A 23,700-nucleotide genomic window follows, 5' to 3' on the forward strand; every position below is an offset into this window, starting at 1 on the left:
AGGTAATAGAAAAGTGACAATAAGCAGACAACCCCCATTGACTACACTGCTTTATCTCTGCTGCGACCAGCTATTTATTTATTTTTTTGCCTGTTTCTACACAGCTCGAATATACGGGCACTTGGTTTGCGGAGAAACAGCGAGATTTATCGAGCCACAGGCAACGCTCGGGAATGTAACAGTAGCGAGCAAGCGACGCTCTGCAGACGAGAGCAGAACTTGGACCAATCGATTGTACCAATCGGCGGTGTGTGCTGAAGACCGGACATGTCTTCGAAGGAGAGGCAGAAAGGGAGGCTAACGAAAGACAGCGTTACTCTGCTGCCTTGCTTTTATTTCGTGGAGGTAAGTGGACCCTGGATAGGCAATCGCTGGCAGCCGCAGGTAAGACCCATTGGACCTAACGGTGTTTCTTGTCACCGATGCCAAGATTATGAACACTGGAACTTCCAATTAGGGAAATTCCCAGCCCCTGTCATTTCAGGGATAGATATCTTCGGGGGTTCTCCCTCCGAAACATCCCATGTTTCTCAATGGTAAAGCCAAGATGCGACCATTTATTCTTAACATTAGACAATCGTGCATGGGAATCACGTCGACAGCAGCAGTGCAGAGTGTATTTACCAAGCAGGCATCGATCCAAAGTGGCCGAGCCTCCAGTAAAGGTACATCTGATGCAATATTTCCAGCGTTCTCTTTCCAGTTGTTTTAACACACATGCAATTATTCGATTAATGCATAAAAATTGTGGAAAATTCGCATGTTCATGCAGCATTACTGTTTGCACATTGACTAGTAAAAGCTGCAACATAGCACAGTGCTATTTCCCTTTTTACAATTCACAGACATTGGAGTAGCACCGTTTCTCGTTAGTTTTTTTTAATTCACCACTGAACGTTATGCTACAATATATCATAAAACAAGCCGCCCTTCAAATCATTCAGTGGAGAAGACACTACAATATGAACCGTTGTGGAGTGTGAGGGGAAGCCTGGAACCAATTGCTTATACTTCATATTGTGAATAATAGGATGGCACAAAATTAGCCTGATGTCCTCAATAAACTCATATTGGCCCAGAAATTGCTGGAAAAATAATGGCGAGTTCAGGGCGCACGGTGTTATCAGTGCGTAAAAAAACCCAGCAATTTGTGGCGATGAAGAGATACGCCATGAGTTCTGGTTCGCCACAAATTGCTGGACGATTTGCGCCACAAATTGCTGGACGATTTGCGCCGCTTTGCCTTTAGCCTCGACAAAACCGTTAATGACGTGATTTATAGTCCTGATATGCCACTCAATCTTGGAGGCCCAGAAAACAAACAATTGAAACTAACTGTGGCGTATCACTCCTGCAGGTAGTAAATTGTTCCTAGAGATATTTAAAATTTTTAATTTTTAATTTTTTCGTACTATTCCTTTCTGTCTCTTTTAATCCCCTCTCTTAATCCCCTCTCTTTATTTCTCTTTCTGTATCTAATTTGACTCTAATTCACCCAACTTCCTTCTCTGTTGTTTGCTCAGTTTCTTTCTCTATCCTTAAATTGCAGTGGTTAAGGAGATACACCTTTCACCACGACATAATCAATTCTCATTTCCGGCAATTTGCGTTGCAAAAATAATACGATCAGAAGGGTGAGGAAAAAAAATCTAATTTGTGGCTTTTGCCGCGAGATGGCTCGCTCCAGTAATTTCTGGGCATTCCATTTCTGGTATAGAGCTTGTAAAAGACGGGTGTACATTGGTATTCCCTGTGTGGCGAGAACCACGGATTCCATATGCTCAAACAGTAGCACTCCAGCTATCCCATTCCAGTTAGAAGAACATGCTTGTCATTTGCCATCTATTAAAATGACAGGCCAGCACAGAACCTCTTTCCTTCTCTGTGTAGCCATGATGTGGAGATGCCGGTGATGGACTGGGGTGGACAAATGTAAGGACTTGCACAACACCAGGTTATAGTCCAACAGTTTTATTTTAAATCACAAGCTTTCGGAGCTTTCCTCCTTCGTCAGGTGAGGTTCTCTGACTATATATGCTATGCATTTTTAGAACCCTTCACTCACCTGACGAAGGAGGAACGCTCCGAAAGCTTGTGATTTAAAATAAAACTGTTGGACTATAACCTGGTGTTGTGCAAGTCCTTACACTTCTCTGTGTAGCTCAGCCAATGATACCTTCCCATCGTGGAGTTACTGTAAACTTGTACCTGACACAGATATTCTGACAAAGAAATTCTTGCTGTTTGTAGGATACTTTTGTAAAAGAGCTGAACCAGCCTTTCAGTTTTCTATTCTATTCCTAAACTGATAGCACATGCCCCCTTGCCATTATTTCTTAATAATAAATTCAATTTGCTGTATATCGTACATTAGCATACAGTACCAAAGTAACAGCAGTAATACCCTAGTATAATATTTGACATCCCATTATTTCACTTCCAATTGCACAGTACGGTGTGAGCCAATCCATCTCCTTGTTATTGTACACAAATTACCCCAGGCTCTTCTAGTCATTTTATTTCCAGTCACTTTCAACATACTGTTAGGGGGCAGTTACACTGCAAGTTTAGTGTAGGTGCAAAGCAATTTTAGCTTTGCACCAATGCTAAATTGGCAGTGTAAATTTGGAGTCAGGGCCCAACCTAATGAATGAACTGCAGTGAGACCCACTGGAGAGGTTCTGGTGCTCTACACTTTTCCTGGATTTGACAGGCTGAGAACGTCATAATCCGCCTCGTCTTTCTGGGAGAATTTTTTCCTCTGGTTATTCGTTCGGTTGGCAGAGCACGATGCGGGCAAGGATTTTAACTGCTGGCGATAGAAACAAAATTCAATGGTGGCTCTCTCAATGCGAGTGATCATGTTTGCGCTCTTGGCAATGCTGGCATCATTGAAAAAGCTCAATACCTGGGAAGACACAGCCACCGGTAGACCATGATGGAGTCACGTCTGCCAGATCAGTATGAATGAATTTGAGGTTGTGAGGTTGCAAGATCTGACTGCTAAGCACCTGGCAAGTATGGTAACTCATCTACCCGCTTCATCAGGCTTCCAATGCAATATGTGCAGCTGTATATGTGTGTCCAGGAAATTGGCTTTTCTCCCATCAGCACACCCACAACAACTGAGACTCATCCGTTGACCCAATGGGAGACTCCCTGCAGGTGATAGTCTCACTCCGCTTCGGTTTGATACTGCTTGGAATGTGTATCCAGTGCAGTGTCAAACCTGCTTTACAAAGTGCTCAGGGGGTCCGTTGGACCCCAACTCCTGACACAATTTAAATGTTTTGAGAGCTCAGATTTTTCTCTCCTCCTTTATAAATATTTACATTTTTAACTGTTGGCGAGCGAGCTATGCCCACATTTATATAGACGCAAGCGCACAGTTCTCTCCTGGACAAGACTGCAACAGTTCCTGCCAAGCAGTAAACAGTCAATGTAAATAAAGTCTTGTCAAGCTGGAACCCTGAACTGTCTCAGACCAGTAGCTGCACTGTAAATACACTGTTAAGATCCTCCTTAGCCAGATTTTCCACCATTCTGACCTCAATAAAAATAACAAGACAGTCCTATATGTTGCATAGTACACAAAAATGCAATGTTTATATTGTGTCCATGTTTCCTACCTAACCACTATAACAAATACAGAATTTGCATTGATGAAAACCAGTTGTGGATTCTTATCAATGTAAATTGTGTAATGTAATTTGACTGTCAAATCACCTGAAGCACATTTAGGATTTATACAACACTTTTTGAGAGCTAAAAACAAGTGCGAGGCAGCCTCCTAGAAGTAGTCTTCTGAATTATAGTGCCACTTTTATATTGATGCACACCCTGAAACTGCTTTCAACCAGGGGTCAGACCATCTTTAGGAGGTAATCTCACACACACTTCACACCTTCTGCAATATAACTGCAGATGTGCTAATCCAAGCCTAAAATGTTCACAGCTCATCTGAGAGCTTTAAATGTTTAATTTGAATATATTTTTTAAAGTTAGCAAAGAACCAACAGGATGGGACATTAAACTTTAATTAGCATTTGATTTGAATGGAAGTCTGAACAAGGAAGCATGAATGTAGTGTTCCATTGTTTCCTGGCCAGAGATTGACACAGGAGCCAGAAGAAGAACTCAGGACTGCCAGCCATGCATTGCTATTGATAGATATTGGCCTCAATCTGTGCTACAACAACTCCTTAAGTCATTCCAAAGCTTTAACCTGGTTTAGACATCTTATGTGTGTAGGGATTCTGACATTTCACTTGAAGATTAAAGGGAAAAAGTTCTTTAAAATGTAGATCATCATGTCAAACTTCCTATGTCTTTTCTTTTTAATTCTTGCGATAAATGAAATGCAGTAACGTCTTTTGTGGCTGCAACCTGCGAACATAGGAACAGGCCATTCAGCCCGTCGACCTGTTCCACCATTCAGTCAGATCATGGCTGATCTGTACCCCAGCTTCATTTACCCGTCTTTGCTCCATATCCCTTGATACCCTTACTCAACAAAAATCTATCGATCTCAGTCTTGAAAATTTCAATTAGCCCAGCATCCATAGGCTTTCGGGGGAGCGAGTTCCAGGTTTCTACTATCCTTTATGTGAAAAAGTGCTAACCTGATTTCTTTCCTAAATGGCCTAGCTCTAATATTAAGATTGAGCCCTTTTGTTCTGGATACCCTTACTCGAGGAAATAGTTTCTCTGTACCTACTCTATCAAATCTCTTAATCATTTTAAACACATCGATTAGATCCACCCCTCAACCTTTTAAACTCAAAAGGGAATAGAAGCCCTATTTGTCTGTAGTTCTGTATGTCTTCTGACAAATTTCAGTGATATCTGGGCAGATCAGGTTTTACACCTTGGGCAGATCAGGTTTTACTGTATGTCATCTCTCCCCCTGTAGCCCATGTGCCTCAGGATCTCCTGGCACATCCCACACTGCCCGGCACATGCATTTAAAGAATTAAACTTAAACAAAACCTCCTCCAAATACATAACGGATCCAAAACTGAAAGTGAGTTTACGCACTCCTTCTCTCTACTCCTGTGAAGTTAAACATTGTCTTGTATTAATCCAAATGCACCAATTTATGAACAACATTTGTTAACTAAAAAATAAACTTGAAGAAGAAAGTTCTAGAGAACACTTTATGTTGGCCTGTGCCAGATGTTCTAATTTTCATTTTAAACAAATAGTTCCTTTCTTGTCATTCTTCATAAACAATTTTAAAACATATAACACTCTAGACTGTGTTATTCTTGTAATTCTGTAGAAGCTTACAGCGCAAAAGGAGGCCATTTGTCGCATTGTGTCTGTGAATACGTAGAATTATAGAGGAAAATAACAATATCTTACCCTTTTAAAGGTGTTCATAAGCCTGTGTACTGGGGTTAGAAAACTTTACTGAACTTTCAAAAGGACTGCTGTGTCATGTCAATGATTAAGCCTGGAATAATATTCTATATCATAAAACCAAAAGTACCATTGTGCCTCGTGATTAGTGATGAAGTGATATTAGGACATATATTACTTGCTGACACAAGAAAATGTTATAGTTTCTATATATTATGAGGCAACATTTCAAGAAGAGTATATAGAAGTCTGCATTCCAGATACATTTCCTTCTTTCTTTTGCAAGTCAACACTTTGCACCATTAGTGTCTGATTTCTCACACCAGAAGATGATCAGACCACTTGTACAGTTTTGGAATGATGCAATTGTGGGATTATTACCTTCAAAACACAAGGTAATATGGACACAAGTTATGTATTTTATATTTTTTGTCTATCAACATCAACCTGTTGTTCTCCATGAACCTAAACATCAGCTATGGTTGCCTTTTTTCAGCTCATTCCTTTTTAATCTCACCAGTCTTCCTTACACTCCAGTCTGTACGAGTCACTACCTCCCTCCCTTTATAGAAAACATCCCTCCTAGTCTCTTAAATCTATTCTTTCTTTTTCTGTTCTCCTTTACCAGTCTTTTTCCTCCCACTCTCCAGACATATCTGTGCTCCATTTATTCTTTGCTCTGATCCGTCTTTGCGTCTGAATTCTAAGTTGCAGCACTTAGTGAGCAATCTGCACTTCTGCCTTGCATTGTTGAGGACAAGCTAGTTTTGTCCAAGGTAGAGTGGGTGATCCATGAAAGCAGCTTTGTTAATTTTGACTTAAGTCAGTGCACAATTTAATTTGGAGGATTACATAGAATTACACCAAATTTACAGCAGAGAAACAGGCCAATCGACCCAACTGGTCCATACCAGTGTTTATGCTCCACACGAGACTCCTCCCAATTTCCTTCATCTAACCCTATCAGCATAACCTTCTTTTCCAATGGTTGGGTAGCCTACCCCAAGTTTGTTTATATCTAGATCTATATATATATAATATATATTTATATTTTTTCAGTTCTGGTATGTAACATGGATAACAAAACAAGCTGAATGTAGAAATGATGCTGTATGGCTTCTTCATATTCTCTATTGAGGGAACATTTACTTTGGTAGTAACAAGAGTTTAACTGTAACATCAGTCAAAGTCAAATGTTTGGTACATAATAAATATATTAAAAGAATTGTACATTTTAAACAATCCTTTATATATTTTACAGATTTAGTAGGAGCATTTACACTGAAAATACTTTGAATATACTAAATTTACACCCTCAAATTAAATATAATCCTATCTCAGAATGACAAATCACGTCATTAATTATCAGATTTAAAGAGGATTGATTTTGGCTTCACAAATTCTCCACAGTTGGGATTTTGTTCAGTGTACCTGTACATGAGAATTGTCAGGTCAAGAGGAAAGGCACATAATTGTAATCTGATTCAAGAAGTAACATTGGGAAAAAGAGAAATGTATTTGCCATTGAACACAATGACAAATGATCATGTATACATTATATATGGATGATCAGTAACATGCATTATGAATCAAACAAGAAGGGAATAATTAAGATTTTGTAAAATAGTGCCATCACTTTTGCCTGTGCTGTCCCAGTTATATGACAGTTTAACATATATTAAGCTTGATGTTAGACTTCACAGCGTTTTTAAACAACGAAAGACACAAGCTGCAATAACATTTTGAAACTCATATTAAAACTAGTAAAATCCAAATTAAGACACAGAATATGGTAATTTATCCCAAAGATATTCCGCAGCAAAAGCTATCAGTCGTTAGATGCCAGATTGGCGTTTCACAAAAGCAATCAGGTCATTAATCTGCAGATTTACATGATCCAGGAGAAAACTGCAGTCAGCCAAATCAAGAGACTTTGTAGAATAAATGTGTGTATATGTAAAAAAATATATATTAATGAGAAAAAATGGGTAATAATTAGTGGAAACCAAGCAATCACACCCTATCTAGACATTAAATCACAGGGGACAATTATAGAGAATAGTGATTTTGACTGTCCTTGATAATAGATCATGACCCAATTCAAAGCAGACATCAGGGGACATCTGTACAGCAGTATTTCAGTGGTATATAGAACATTCATTATCTTATAACGGCAGGAGACAATTTTGATATTTTCAACAGCATTAAAAATGGCTCACTGTAACCTAGACTATAAATTACATTTAAATTAAATACTTTATTTCTGCCACAAATATTTCAAAATAATTGGAAAAAGTGAATTAAACAAAAGACTATTTTACATACACAATACATTTCTATAGTTACATGAATTTATATCTTAATTTTAGACATGATACTTGACTGTCATAGCTATTTATTTAGCAGTTCTGTCTGTCATCCATGAGCTTTCTGTTTGGTTCATTGTTGACTCGTATCTGATCTTTCAAATTCAGTGTTTTTATTGCTTTTGGTTGGTGACTATAGTGTCCTTTCTGACTGGATATTTTTGTGATGGAACCAATCACATTGGGGACAATTTTCATGTTGTGCATTTTTTGAGCGGGCGGTGAGCAGAGCTTATACCGTGGTCGCCCAGAAGGATCAGCAGTGGACTCGATCAATTTTGGTCCTGGGTCTTTATGACGCGGTCAGTGAGAGTCAGTAACAGAATGAGTTTCCCAATAGGCAGCTCGCTGATCTGGAGGCAGGACAGCGGGCATTTGGGAAGGGTTTGCAGCACCACTTTAAAGGGTAGGGGTATTATAATCAAGAATAATAAGAAGCAAGATTTTGGAGCAGTGTGCAATACATGTACAAATCCCACAGCAGCAATTACATAGCCTTTGAAAGCGTTTGAGGTTCAAAACACACAAGCGATTGCCATAAATATGTCTCCAAAATCTCCATCCAGCTTTCTGCCAGCTTTCCCTGACAACAGCTGAAGATCTCTTTAGCTATGACTGCAAATGGCCATCTCCCGACTTGTACGGCCCATGATTGGTGGGCAAGAGCAAGAACCAGCGGCAGTTAGGCGGACTCAGACGAAAATGGTGTCGGGGTCTTAACTGTATCATTTGACTCTGATTTGCATATATGTATGAGGCTCCTGCTTGTTTCTGATAGGAGCTCTGACTGACAAGATGTTGGTCCACTTGGAATTCAGGACAGATGGCAATGCTGTGATAGGTTGGCACAACTACCTGCTGCTTGATTTTGGGCTCGCTACTGCCCTGTTTTTAAGTGCAAACAGGGTGGTAGTGGCACAAAAACCGCCCTCATTTTATCAAAACTTTTTTACGGTGTCACTCCTGGCTGGTCATTTTTGTCACTGAAGCAATCACAATATGGCTGCTCTGAGAGCTCCTAGATTCTATCCACTATTAAAATTAGACAGTTAGATATAACATTATTTAGTTCCTAACTGTTATTGCATTTTCTAAATGAATAATACATTGCACACAAAATCAATAAATTAATTGTTAAATTGGCATCCCTGTCTCATTTTTGCCATTGCCTATCGACTCTCCATCAGACACCTGTGGTCCCTCCTCAGTGCCTGGTCTGATACTACTGCAAACCGTCCGTATTAATTCTTTTTCAGCTCCTAGGCCAAATCTACACGCAGCCTGGCAGCAGCCTCCACACACTGCCTGGCCATTGCCATCACACACCAGGATTCTAGAACAATGGGAGATTCATTAGTTTACTTAAAATAATCGAGCAAAATTGATGAAATGATTTATACGTTTCATTCTCTGAAGTTAACATAAGAACATAAGAACATAAGAATTGGGAGCAGGAGTAGGCCAATCGGCCCCTCGAGCCTGCTCCGCCATTCAATAAGATCATGGCTGAGATGATCCTAACCTCAAATCTAAATTCATGTCCAATTTCCTGCCCGCTCCCCGTAACCCCTAATTCCCTTTACTTCTAGGAAACTGTCGATTTCTGTTTTAAATTTATTTAATGATGTAGCATCCACAGCAAATTCCACAGACCTACTACCCTCTGAGTGAAGAAGTTTCTCCTCATCTCAGTTTTGAAAGAGCAGCCCCTTATTCTAAGATTATGCCCCCTACTTCTAGTTTCACCCATCCTTGGGAACATCCTTACCGCATCCACCCGATCAAGCCCCTTCACAATCTTATATGTTTCAATAAGATCGCCTCTCATTCTTCTGAACTCCAATGAGTAGAGTCCCAATCTACTCAACCTCTCCTCATATGTCCACCCCCTCATCCCTGGGATTAACCGAGTGAACCTTCTTTGTACTGCCTCGAGAGCAAGTATGTCTTTTCTTAAGTATGGACACCAAAACTGTATGCAGTATTCCAGGTGCAGTCTCACCAATACCTTATATAACTGCAGCAATACCTCCCTGTTTTTATATTCTATCCCCCTAGCAATAAAAGCCAACATTCCATTGGCCTTCTTGATCACCTGCTGCACCTGCATACTAACTTTTTGATTTTCTTGCTCTAGGACTCCCAGATCCCTTTGTACTGCAGTACTTTCCAGTTTCTCGCCATTAAGATAATAACTTGCTCTCTGATTTTTCCTGCCAAAGTGCATAACCTCACATTTTCCAATATTGTATTGCATCTGCCAAATCTCCGCCCACTCACCCAGCCTGTCTATATCCCCTTGTAGGTTTTTTATGTCCTCCTCACTCTCTACTTTCCCTCCCATCTTTGTATCATCTGCAAACTTTGATATGTTACACTCGGTCCCCTCCTCCAAATCGTTAATATAGATTGTAAAGAGTTGGGGACCCAGCACCGACCCCTGCGGAACACCATTGGTTACTGGTTGCCAGTCCGAGAATGAACCATTTATCCCAACTCTCTGCTTCCTGTTAAATAACCAGTCCTCCACCCATGCCAGAATATTACCCCCAATCCAGTGATTCTTTATCTTGAGCAATAATCTTTTATGTGGCACCTTGTCGAATGCCTTCTGGAAGTCTAAATACACTACGTCCACTGGTTCCCCTTTATCCACCCTGTACGTTATATCCTCAAAGAACTCAAGCAAATTTGTCAGACATGACTTCCCCTTCATAAAGCCATGCTGACTTTGTCCTATTAAATTATGTTTATCCAAATGTTCTGCTACTGTCTCCTTAATAATAGACTCCAAAATTTTACCCACCACAGATGTTAGGCAAAATGGTCTATAATTTCCAGCCTTCTGCCTACTACCCTTTTTAAATAAGGGTGTTACATTAGCAGTTTTCCAATCTGCTGGGACCTTTGCCGAGTCCAGAGAATTTTGGAAAATTATTACCAATAAGGGAGAACAATACTCCATTGAATTGCCACACAATCTTTAATGTTATAAATGGAGATACTGATGTGCTCATTATGTTTCTCAGCTCTCTCTTATTTTCTTAGTTTATGCTTTCAAACTACTGGCCAGGAGCAGGTTGGTAACAAATAACAGATACAGAATCTCCAATCCAGCGACATCATGCATTGAGTGTATTTCTCAAAACTCTATCCTGTTTCCTTGGCTCAGTGGTAGCAGTCACCTCTGATTCAGAAAGTTGTGATTTCAAGTCCCACTCCAGAGATTTGAGCACATAATATAGACTGGCATCTCAGTTCAGTACTGAGGGAGTAATGCACTGTTGGAGTTGCCGTCTTTCAGATGAGATGATAGACTGAGTCCCTATCTGCCCTCCCAGGTGGATGTAAAAGGTACCATGGCACTATTCGAAGAAGAGCAGGGGAGTTCCTAGGAATTAGACCACACCTGGAGTACTGTGTTCAGTTCTGGGAACCGCATCTTAAGAAGGATATATTGGCCTTGGAGGGAGGGCAACGTAGATTTAGTAGAATGACACCTGGACTCCAAGGGTCAAATTATGAGGAGAGATTACTAGGATTGTATTCCCTGGAATTTAGAAGATTAAGGGGTGACTTGATCAAAGTTTTCAAGATATTAAGGGGAACTGATAGGGTGGATAGAGAGAAACTACTTCTGCTGGTTGGGGAGTCTAAGACTGAGGGACATAGACTAAAAATTAGAGCAAGGACTTTCAGGGGTGAAGTTAGGAAACATTTCTATACGCAAAGGGTGGTAGAAGTTTGGAACTCTCTTCCGCAGTTGATGTTAGCTCAATTGTTAATTTTAAATCTGAGATTGATAGATTTTTGTTAACCAAAGGTATTAAGGGATATGGGGCTAAGGCGGAGGTAAATTTTAACTCCCAAGGACGAGTGGGTTAGGGGCAGGTGGGAAGGTAAAAATTGTAAAAATGTAAAACCCGACCTCAACCTGCCTCCAACCCGCCCACTTGCAGTTTTAACCTTTGCTGGTCAAGGGGCAGGCAACCATTCTGCTCTCAGGAGGCAGGTCGGTCACTGAAATCTTTTAAGGAGGCTGCAGGCCTCCATTTTTACAGGTTTTTTATTTTTAACTCCTGGGGGCTGGGATTCCCGGGCCTTCTGCTTCACGCCACGTAAGAGGAGGTGGGAAGGGCTGGATCAACAGGTAAGTGCCTTTATTGCACTGCTTGTGGGCCAAGAGGAGCAGGAGTGTTTCCTCCAGGCCCAACAAGCCTACATGCCACGATCCTACACACGCGATCAGCCAAGCCCCCCACCATGTCTGACACCCCGCATGATCTCCGACCCCCCCCCCCCCCCCCCGCTAATGACCGACCCTCCTGGTGTCCAATCCCACCAAAGAACGACCTCCGCGCCCCCCCCCCCCCCCCCCACCCCGATGACCGACCAGCCCCCACCCCCCGATCTAAGACTTACCTGCTGGCACCCGCTCCCTGGGTACTATCCCTTCCGACTGACAGCCAACCTGTCAATTTGGCTGGCCTGTCGGGCAGGAAAAACTTACAGAAAAAAATTGAATGACGTCCTTATGTCAAAATCGTAAGGACCTCCGGGAAACCCATACTTCTGGGTTTCCTAATAAGAATTCCACCCCCCCTCCCCTGCCCTCTCCCCGGCTCCCCATTAAAATTTACCCCATGGAGTTAGGTCACAGATCAGCCATGATCTCATTGGATGGCGGAACAGGCTCGAGGGACTAAATGGCCTACTCCTGTTCCTATGTTCCCCAGTGTCCTGGCCAATATTTATCCCTCAACCAACATCACTAATAAAACGGATTATCTGGTTGTTATCTCATTACTGTTTGTGGGCCCTGCTGTGTGCAAAATGGCTGCCACATTTGCAACATTATAACAGTGACCAGACTTCAAAAGTACTTGATTGCCTGAAAAGCACTTTGGGATGTCCTGATATTGTGAAAGGTGCTATATAAATGCAAGTTCCTTCCTTTTTGACTGGAGAAGACCATCATGGTGTCACTGGAAAGTAGCTTCCACACAGATAGCTCCCATTGCTGACTTTCACTAACAGTATGAAACACACAACATGGGGGCAAAAGAAGACTGAAAGATGCTAATAAGCACATCTTAATTTATATCCTACCATTACAATACAATAAATAATGGATGGCAAATTCTGCAATTTAGCTAACATTTATGAGTTTCTGATCCGGAGTGGTCCCTAGTCGAATCCAGAACTACAAAATTGAACCATTTATTGCATTTCCTAATTTACTTATACAATTACTATTGTGATCAGTTAATTAAACATTGTTAAACCATACATTGCTAATGACATAAGGGATTAAGAGCCATCTGTAAACACCATTACACATCAAGGAGAATATGTGTGTTGTCAGTCATCACAGCAACGTGATATCGCAAAAACTGAATAAGAAACTCAAAAATAATTTTTAAAAGTACATTATGTAAAAATATCAGGTACTAGCTACTGCTCAGATAGATCAGTGTGCTTTGCAGTGTGATACTCAGCCCTACAAAACTGTAGCAGAATTGAGGGGTTCAGGCAATGTTCTACGTTGTGAGAATTAATCTTAATTTAAGCAGCCAAAGTTTGAGAGTTTATTTCAATCATGTAAGCACTCCAAGACAGAATGTAAGCTTAGTTTTGGCATTTTTTTAGAGCTTTCTCATCAGGGTTTTATCATCAGAGTTCTTACCTTCTGTTACTGTCACCTTGTGGCTGCCAGCTTTTGCTGTGTTACTTTGTGTTATATAATGAAAGTTAAAAAAAACGCCAGTGAATAGGAAGAAAGGGTTTTACTGAGAAGGAGTATGTATTTTGTAACCTTATAACTTGCTGGCGTTAAACTGCACCATAGCAACCGTGGGCGCAGGGAACAGCAGTGTCGAGGGGTTGCTAAGGGAACCAAGGGAGTATCCAAAAAGGGCGGCCCTGCCTAATCAAGGTGGAATTTTTGGAAGATGTTTTTAAAAAGTTTTGTTTTTTTGGCTGGCCCCAGAAGCTGTTGTCCATGGTATAAAAGCAGGTGCCTGAGGTTTGCCTCAGGAATTGACCTCCGGTCCTATCTGAGATGGCCTCATCAACAATGGTGGGACTCCCACTCGGAGTTCACCGAAGAAATTGGTCAGGTTTAGCAGCACAGCCATGCAGCAGGGTAGTTTCTTGCATTTCCAAATGAACTCACATAATTACAAACTTAATACTGCTCTCTCTCAATCACTGTTGTATTTATAATGGTGGTGACTTTGATTATACACACTGAGTACATTAATTCTATTATATTAAGATTATATCTGCAAAACTGTATGTTTTTGTGCCACATTTGAGTTCATTTTTGCCAATAGATTATGATTTTAAAAGTATTTTCAGTATTTAATAATGTGTAAAATTTAAAATTCTAAAATTGTGACTGTGTTTAAGGATCTTTCTTAACTAATCATATTCTTTTGAAAATTCAAGTGATTCTGTAGACTGACAGTTTTTTGTCAATTTTATAACTTTGGTTATATCATTTGCATCAAAGCCTGTTGAGTGTAAAAGTGATGAAATCCATCGAGCAGGTTATATATTTTCTGAATGGGTCACAAACGAACTTTGAAAAGAACAAAGCTAGGTCGGATCAATTGGTAACATAAAATGCTAGACTCTTCAAAAAAAATCAAATTGTAAACCATTTAAGGACGAAGAACAATTGTATCAATAAAGTAACCTCCATGTAATAGGTAGGTATTCATGGTAGCCACTGAATATGAATAGTCCCACAAACAGCAATGAAATAAAAGACCAGATAATGTTTAGTGAAGTTAGTTGAAGGATAAATGTTCATCAGGAAATCAGGGGAACTTCCTGCTCTTTGAATAGTGCCATTTGATCTTTTACATCCACCTGAACAGACAGATGGGGCTTTGGTTTAATGTCTCATCCAAAAGACATTACCTTCAACAAGGAAGCATTCCCTCAATGCTGCACTACAGTCTAGATTATGGGGTAAACTTTCAACTTACCACCTGGGCATAAAACCGGCAGTGTGGGTTGGCCACCTGTTCTGGAATCTACTTGATTTTCATTTCCATTGATTTCAATGGATATGCAATTGGGTGATTTCTATAATGGGCAGCCAGTCTGCAATGTCGGCTTTATGTCCAGACAGTAAGTTGAAAATCTATGTGCTCAAGTCCTGGAATAGGGTTCGAACCTACAATATTATGATAAACATTGATTAAATCCATATTTTCTGCAACATAATAAGAATACATTGAAATGAGAAGGATGCAAGATGTTAATTCAATGTTCCTCTCAGCCACTTTACAGCACCATCCCCGTAGGTCAGCATTGCAGCCAAGTTTTAGGCCACAGCTGACCATTAATGTCCCTTCATGTGCCAGCCCTATGCTGCATGGCAGCTGCAGGAGTCCTTACAGAAGATTATATAGGTTTTTGACATTTTCCTTATCTGTGGGAAATCATATTTTGACTTTTGCATGTTATGTAAATATCATTCATCATTGATTAACTCTTTAATATTTAAGTTAGTGGCCAAAGGCATATGAAAAACAGAATGGGCATTGCACATTTTTATTTGAAGGTTTTGAATTTGTTAGTGTATAGTATATTGGCAAAGACTGAACTTGTATAATAATGTTCAAGTAATAACGTGTAATAAGGTTGAAGTGATAAAATGAGGTAGGCTTTGGTTATTTTCTACATTATCTTCAGCACTAAGTCAGTTCTAAGTGCTTAAGAACTGGTGCAAATCCCACTGGAAGGTTAAGTGCTAACAGTGCTCCATTCTCTGGTATACGCTCATTTCAATAATTATTCACAGCACCAGATGTAAACTCAAAATGGTGTAGGGAGAACGTGATTGGTAGGAGAGAAAAAATGCATGTAAGTGAAATTTAAAGGATGGGGACAATTAAAGTGGAGTATCACAATTCAGGAAATCTTTGGAGAGTTTCAAAAGGCATCTCAGCCCGATAGCAGCCTTTGCCAAGGCTACAGGAGCTATGGATTAAGCAGTGGTAGGGAAAAATGAAGAGAAAGGAAACCTGAGGCACAAGCATGAGTCTGCTTACAAGAAAGGGAGTAGCTCAGCACCTGACTCTTCCTCAATGGCGGCTGACATGGAGGTGATGCTGCATGATGTACTTGCAAGGAAGGTTGTCCTCTCAGCCACTTCACAGCACCACCCCATAGGTCAGCATTGCAGCCAAGTTTTGGGCTACAGCTGACCATTAATGTCCATTGATCTTGATAAATTGGGCCAGTGGGCCGATGAATGGCAGATGGAGTTTAATTTAGATAAATGTGAGGTGATGCATTTTGGTAGATCGAATCGGGCCAGGACCTACTCCGTTAATGGTAGGGCGTTGGGGAGAGTTATAGAACAAAGAGATCTAGGAGTACAGGTTCATAGCTCCTTGAAAGTGGAGTCACAGGTGGATAGGGTGGTGAAGAAGGCATTCAGCATGCTTGGTTTCATTGGTCAGAACATTGAATACAGGAGTTGGGATGTCTTATTGAAGTTGTACAAGACATTAGTAAGGCCACACTTGGAATACTGTGTACAGTTCTGGTCACCCTATTATAGAAAGGATATTATTAAACTAGAAAGAGTGCAGAAAAGATTTACTAGGATGCTACCGGGACTTGATGGTTTGACTTATAGGGAGAGGTTGGATAGGCTGAGACTTTTTTCCCTGGAGAGTAGGAGGTTTCGGGGTGATCTTATAGAAGTCTATAAAATAATGAGGGGCATAGATAAGGTCGATAGTCAAAATTTTTTCCCAAAGGTAGGGGAGTCTATAACGAGGGGGCAGAGATTTAAGGTGAGAGGGGAGAGATACAAAAGGGTCCAGAGGGGCAATTTTTTCACTCAAAGGGTGGTGAGTGTCTGGAACAAGCTGCCAGAGGCAGTAGTAGAGGCGCATACAATTTTGTCTTTTAAAAAGCATTTGGACAGTTCCATGGGTAAGATGGGTATAGAGGGATATGGGCCGAGTGCAGGCAATTGGGACTAGCTTAGTGGTATAAACTGGACGACATGGACATGTTGGGCCGAAGGGCTTGTTTCCATGTTGTAAACTTCTATGATTCTATGATTCTATGATTCATGTGCCAGCCCCATGCTGCATGGCAGCTGCAGGAGTCCTTGCAGAAGATGGCACATCACTGTATCTGTCTTTCTGCTGTTCCAGACCTTGAGAAGACTGGTCCTTATGGTTATTGCCAGGTTGGTGTGCCAGAATATGCAGAAATGGTTGGTGCAACCAATCAAGCATTGTTGGCTCTTGATTACTTTGGCATACCTTTTCGTGTAGTACCACCTAAAGCATGACATTTTGCATTGTCAGGTACTCAATACAGCATAGTGTCACTATTGGGGGCCTATTTGGCACAATTTCCTTTGGGAGAAGGAGCTTCGATCAGCAGATCGTCTGCTAAATTGAGGTAATTTCCCCTCTGTCTGCAAATACAAACATGTAGGTGCCAGCAGTAGGGCACGAAGCACCTTTCAGCTTGGCCTAGCTGGCATCCCTCCATAGGTCTTCCTCTTCTTCTGAAGATGTCAGTTAAGAGGATTCTCACTGGCAAACCCATTGGTACCAGAAAAGGTAGCTGGAGACAGAAAATAACAAACATGGTCAACTGGCACAAAAAGGTCATGAAAATCTAAGTGCCAGCAGGGGAAAAAAAGCAACACAGAAATGACCTGAAAATTGATGCCTTTTAAATTCACTGTTTTTTAAATGACCGCCCACTTGCAGGACCTCCTCAGCCACCAGATTTCTTGAGTATGCTTTGGATTTGGTATCCAGCACCCTGCTGACTAGGAAATGAAGCGAGCCCTTCCACGCCCCATTTTATATTAAATGAAGCTCCCATCTCTGTTGGACAGGAGCTTCTAACACCCACCTCAGACCTGACCCTAACACTTAGCAGGGCACATAGTGGGCAGACGTCAGGTGGAACTGATTTCTACCCAAATTCAAGATCCATTACTACCCATCTGTGCTCAATCTCGTGTGCAAATGGGCTTTAAGGACACTAAAATTGACTCCACAATATCCAATAATAAGAAACTTTTTTTTTAGCATAGTGTTAAATATTTGCCATCATCAGAATAGGTTTGATGTAGAAATGATATACTACCCCAGAGTGTACTAACTTTGTTTGTTACTCGTCCTATTATTATCTGGTCATCACAATATCATTTTAAATATCCTAACAGTTTTTTGTAAATGTTAGATGATGGAACAACAGTGTGCCGGACAGATGTCTTATGTTGTCCCTGCTGGTTGCTGGGAGCACGAGAAATCTTAGATAAATTCTATCAGGTTGTCAGAGGGCCAGGCCACAGATTTGCCATGGTCGAATGCTTGACTCAACAACCATAATTCAGAATTTGAACTTTGCTATACAAAGAGCAGAATTTCAGGTGGTGATACTATCGAGGAGAGAGTTCTGCAGGCAGAAAGTGGTGATGAGCCACTGATCTTTTGTGTGGGGTGCTTGGAATTACACAGGGCTGCAAAGATCTTTTGAAAAGTCACAGCTTAGCAACATCTTGGAGAGAGCAGGTCAGAGGCTGGGTATTCTGCGGTGAGTGACTCACCTCCTGACTCCCCAAAGCCTTTCCACCATCTACAAGGCACAAGTCAGGAGTGTGATGGAATACTCTCCACTTGCCTGGATGAGTGCAGCTCCAACAACACTCAAGAAGCTTGACACCATCCAGGACAAAGCAGCCCGCTTGATTGGCACCCCATCCACCAACGTAAACATTCACTCCCTTCACCACCGGCGCACTGTGGCTGCAGTGTGTACCATCCATAGGATGCACTGCAGCAACTCACCAAGGCTTCTTCGACAGCACCTCCCAAACCCGCGACCTCTACCACCTAGAAGGACAAGAGCAGCAGGCACATGGGAACACCACCACCTGCATTTTCCCCTCCAAGTCACACACCACCCCGACTTGGAAATATATCGCCGTTCCTTCATCGTCGCTGGATCAAAATGCTGGAACTCCCTTCTTAACAGCACTGTGGGAGAACCTTCACCACACGGACTGCAGCAGTTCAAGAAGGCGGCTCAGCGCCACCTTCTCAAGGGCAATTAGGGATGGGCAATAAATGCTGGCCTCACCAGCGACGCCCACATCCCATAAACGAATAAAAAAAATCTTGGAGCTAATAGATTCAGTAATGGAGCAAGCAATCATCGCCAATTCCATCGTTCTGCATTGTTTTGAATTGTACTGGCTGCAAGAGTAAGAGAATGAATTTTTTTTGTACTTTGCTAAATAGAGCTGCAGTATTTCCTCTTTGGGTTTGCAGAACACAAATATTACTGATGTTGACAAAAGCACGATAATTTTAAGAGAAGTACCCTCATTTTTCAAGCTAAATCAACCACTTGTTTGGACCAGCATAGTCAAATACAATCACCCAATATGAGAGCTGAAAGTCAGTAACTGAAGATGGCTTTCACCCTTATAGAGTAAGCATGGGTGGTCAGTACCACAGTCAATCTTTCTTGACAGAGTTATTGACTTGGTTTCCTCAGTGCTGGAGATAATACACCATTCAAGTGGCTGCTGTCCCCAATTTTGTCTTTATCATCTGCAGGCGATTGTTTGATCATCAAAGAGAACTGTGTCACTTTTGACGATGGCTGCTAGGTCATTGATGAAAATGAGAAACAAAATTGGCAGAATTCCATGGCTGTTGTGATAAGGAGGAAAACATGTGTTTATCATGAAGTGCTCCCATCCTTTCATTATCAAATTCAACAGCTCACCACGTCTGTCATAAAATACCACCTTCCCAATCAGGTGAAAGAACCATAGTCGATCAAATTCTCCAGTCTAACTTCATATTGGATAGCAGAAGAATCACTTCATCATTTAACAACGAGACTAAGTTATTACAGGTTGACTAATTTGTATGGAAGTTAACTAGTGGTCAGATAACAAATTTAGGATGATCACAAAAAGAATTAAAGTGGAAGTTAGAAATAAAACATTTCCACAGAGGATGGCTCGAATGTGGAATTTTCTGCAATAAATCTGTTATTGAAATCGGGTCCATAAATTCTTTTGAAAGGGAATTAGATAATTGCTTGAGAAAAAGAGGAATATTAAGGGCATGGGGAGCGAGTAGGAGAGTACATTTAGAATAGGTGGCTCATGTGGAGAAAAATACTGACACAGACCCAATGGACCAAATGGCATGTTGCTGTGCTATAACATTCAATGAATCTATTTGAATCCAAATCGTATTGTATTACGTGAGTTGGCATTCCAACACTATACATTACTCTGCTGTCCACTTCTCATTAGTTGATGCCCACTGAAAGGCAATCCCTTTAACCGTAATGGGAGAAGTTCTTCACTGTATTTTAATAGCAGTGATAGCAGAGATGGGCGTTGAGGCTGGTAGAAACAAGGTTTGAAGCTGAAACTATCAGTTTTTCATTTATCGAGGATTCCCTGTTCTCTGCCCAAAATAAAAGGGGAGTGAAACTCGTAACAATCTTTTCTTTTGAAGGATCTGCTGTTGCTTATAATGCCTGTTACATTGTTAATGTAAATTCAGAAAAATATATGTCTGTTTTCCACTGAGGGAAGTTAAAATGACCAGGTTGGAATTAGCTTACCTGCTCAAATGGAGTTAATTCAATAATGAAGCAATTATACTCTTTGGCACAAAATCTGTTTGACAAGGATTTGACTTCAATTGTTACATTACCCGGTTCAGTGTTGTTGCTGTTGAGGGAGGACTGCCCAGGAGCACAGGCTGCACCAAAGGCTAAGCACCCACCTTGCCAACCGCTTTCAACTTTTTAAACCGTTTACTGCTGCACTCATTGGCAGAGCTGGATTGAGGGGCATTTTAGTCAGGTGATCAGTAAACTGTTGAAAAGCCCTCATACGTCGCATAGCTGTATATTTCATTCTTGTTCGTTGGAAATCAAAAATCTCAAGGTTTGGATGGTTTTTTTATTCGTTCATGGGATGTGGACATCACTGGTGAGGCCTGCATTTATTGCCCATCCCTAATTGCCCTTGAGAAGGTGGTGGTGAGCTGCCTTCTTGAACCACTGCAGTCCGTGTGGTGAAGGTTCTCCCACAGTGCTGTTAGGTAGGGAATTCCAGGATTTTGACCCAGCGATAATGAAGGCAGGATGATATATTTCCAAGTCAGAATGGTGTGTGACTTGGAGGGGAACGTGCTGGTGGTGTTGTTCCCATGTGCCTGCTGCCCTTTTCCTTCTAGGCAGTAGAGGTTGCGGGTTTGGGAGGTGCTGTTGAAGAAGCCTTGGCGAGTTGCTGCAATGCATCCTGTGGATGGTACACACTGCAGCCACTGTGCACCAGCGGTGAAGGGAGTGAATGTTTAGGGTGGTGGATGGGGTGCCAATCAAGTGGGCTGCTTTGTCCTGGATGATGTCGAGCTTCTTGAGTGTTGTTGGAGCTGCACTCATCCAGGCCAGTGGAGAGTATTCCATCACACTCCTGACTTGTGACTTGTAGATGGTGGAAAGGCTTTGGGGAGTCAGGAGGTGAGTCACTCGCCGCAGAATACCCAGCCTCTGACCTGCTCTTGTAGCCACAGTATCCATGTGGCTGGTTCAGTTAAGTTTCTGGTCAATGGTGACCCCCAGGATGTTGATGGTGGGGGATTCAGCGATGGTAATGCCGTTGAATGTCAAGGGGAAATGGTTAGACCCTTTCTTGTTGGAGATGGTCATTGCCTGGCACTTGTCTGGCACGAATGTTACTTGCCACTTATCAGCCCAAGCCTGGATGTTGTCCAGGTCTTGCTGCACGTGGGCACAGATTGCTTCATTATCTGAGGGGTTGCGAATGGAACTGGACACTGTGCAATCATCAGCGAACATCCCCATTTCAGACCTTATGATGGAGGGAAGGTCATTGATGAAGCAGCTGAAGATGGTTGGGCCTAGGACACTGCCCTGAGGAACTCCTGCAGCAATGTCCTGGTGCTGAGATGATTGGCCTCCAACAACCACTACCATCTTCCTTTGTGCTAGGTATGACTCCAGCCACTGGAGAGTTTTCCCCCTGATTCCCATTGACTTCAATTTTACTCGGGCTCTTTGGTGTCACACTCGGTCAAATGCTGCCTTGATGTCAAGGGCAGTCACTCTCACCTCACCTCTGGAATTCAGCTCTTTTGTCCACGTTTGGACCAAGGCTGTAATGAGATCTGGAGCCGAGTGGTCCTGGCGAAACCCAAACTGAGCATCGGTGAGCAGGTTATTGGTGAGTAAGTGCTGCTTTGCTGATGATTGAGAGTAGACTGATGGGGCGATAATTGGCCGGATCGGATTTGTCTTGCCTTTTGTGGACAGGACATACCTGGGCAATTTTCCACATTGCCAGGTAGATGCCAGTGTTGTAGCTGTACTGGAACAGTTTGGCTAGTTCTGGAGCACAAGTCTTCAGCGCTACAGCCGGGATGTAGTCGGGGCCCATAGCCTTTGCTGTATCTAGTGCACTCAGCCATTTTTTGATATCACATGGAGTGAATCGAATTGGCTGAAGATTGGTTCCGTGATGGTGGGGATATCGGGAGGAGGCCGAGATGGATCATCCATTCGGCACTTCTGGCTGAAGGTGGTTGCAATCGATTCAGCCTTGTCTTTTGCACTCACATGCTGGACTCCACCATCATGAAGTGGGGGGATGTTTACAGAGCCTCCTCCTCCCGTTAGTTGTTTATTTGTCCACCACCATTCACGACTGGATGTGGCAGGACTGCAGAGCTTTGATCTGATCCTTTGGTTGTGTAATTGCTTAGCTCTGTCTATCGTATGTTGCTTCTGCTGTTTAGCATGCATGTATTCCTGATTTGTAGCTTCACCAGGTTTGCAACTCATTTTAGGTATGCCTGGTGCTGCTCCTGGCATGCTCTTCTACACTGCTCATTGAATCAGGGTTGATCCCCTGGCTTGTTGGTAATGGTAGAGTGAGGAATATGCTGGGCCAGGAGATTACAGATTGTGCTGGAATACAATTCTGCTGCTGCTGATAACCCACAGCACCTCATGGGTGCCCAGTTTTGAGCTGCTAGATCTGTTCTGAATCTATCCCATTTAGCATGGTGATAGTGCCACACAACACGTTGGATGGTGTCCTCAGTGCGAACACGGGACTTCACCTCCACGATGACTGTGCTGTGGTCACTCCTACCAATACTGTCATGGACAGATGCATCTGCGCCAGGTAGATTGGTGAGGATGAGGTCAAGTAGGTTTTTCCCTTGTGTTGGTTCGCTCACCACCTGCTGCAGGACCAGTCTGGCAGCTATGTCCTTCAGGACGTGGCCAGCTCGGTCAGTCGTGGTGCTACTGAGCCACTCTTGATGATGGAAATTGAAGTCACCCACCCAGAGTACATTCTGTGCCCTTGCTACCCTCAGTGCTTCCTCCAAGTGGTGCTCAATATGGAGGAGGACTAATTCATTAGCTGAGGGAGGGAGGTAGGTGGTAATCAGCAGTGAATCATTCCAAGTGCAAAAAAGACCAGAACTGACCAAAACATTACTTAACATACAATTTTCTGATACAACCTACAATACCATGTCTATCCTGGTGCTAGCTTCTCAACTGGAACTATCTCCTCTCAACTCATTTCCCTGCTTTCTACACATCCTTTTATATGCTTCATTTTCAAATACTTATCCAATTCTGTTTTAAATGAGTCTCTGCTTGAATAGGCACTTGTAGTAAAACGTTCCATGTTCTGCTAACCCTCTGTGTGTAAAAAAATTCTTCTAACTTCCCCTTCATTCTTGTAGCAGTATTCCTGAGTCAATACCCTCTTGTTATCAATTTGCCAACCAAAGGAAACTATCTTTCTCCACTTACCATCTAAAAATCTTTCATAATTTTGTAACCCTTGATTAGATCACCCCTTAATCTTCTCTGTTCCAGTGAAAAAACGATCATTTTT

The 23,700-nt window shown here is 41.9% G+C and overlaps 1 protein-coding gene across 2 annotated transcripts in view; it reads left to right on the plus strand.

The window, feature by feature from the left end:
- The first annotated feature begins 231 nt into the window (after positions 1 to 231).
- Positions 232 to 23,700, plus strand: part of LOC137324972 (phospholipid phosphatase-related protein type 4-like) — a 63,216-nt gene continuing 39,747 nt past the window's right edge. For both annotated transcript variants that reach the window (XM_067989666.1, XM_067989667.1), the window contains exon 1: positions 232 to 345. In XM_067989666.1, the coding sequence (XP_067845767.1) occupies positions 268 to 345 (78 nt within the window). In that variant the 5' untranslated portion in view covers positions 232 to 267. The remainder of the gene's footprint in view (positions 346 to 23,700) is intronic.

This window comes from Heptranchias perlo, chromosome 9 (genome assembly GCF_035084215.1).
Source record: "Heptranchias perlo isolate sHepPer1 chromosome 9, sHepPer1.hap1, whole genome shotgun sequence".
NCBI classification, from domain to species: domain Eukaryota; kingdom Metazoa; phylum Chordata; class Chondrichthyes; order Hexanchiformes; family Hexanchidae; genus Heptranchias; species Heptranchias perlo.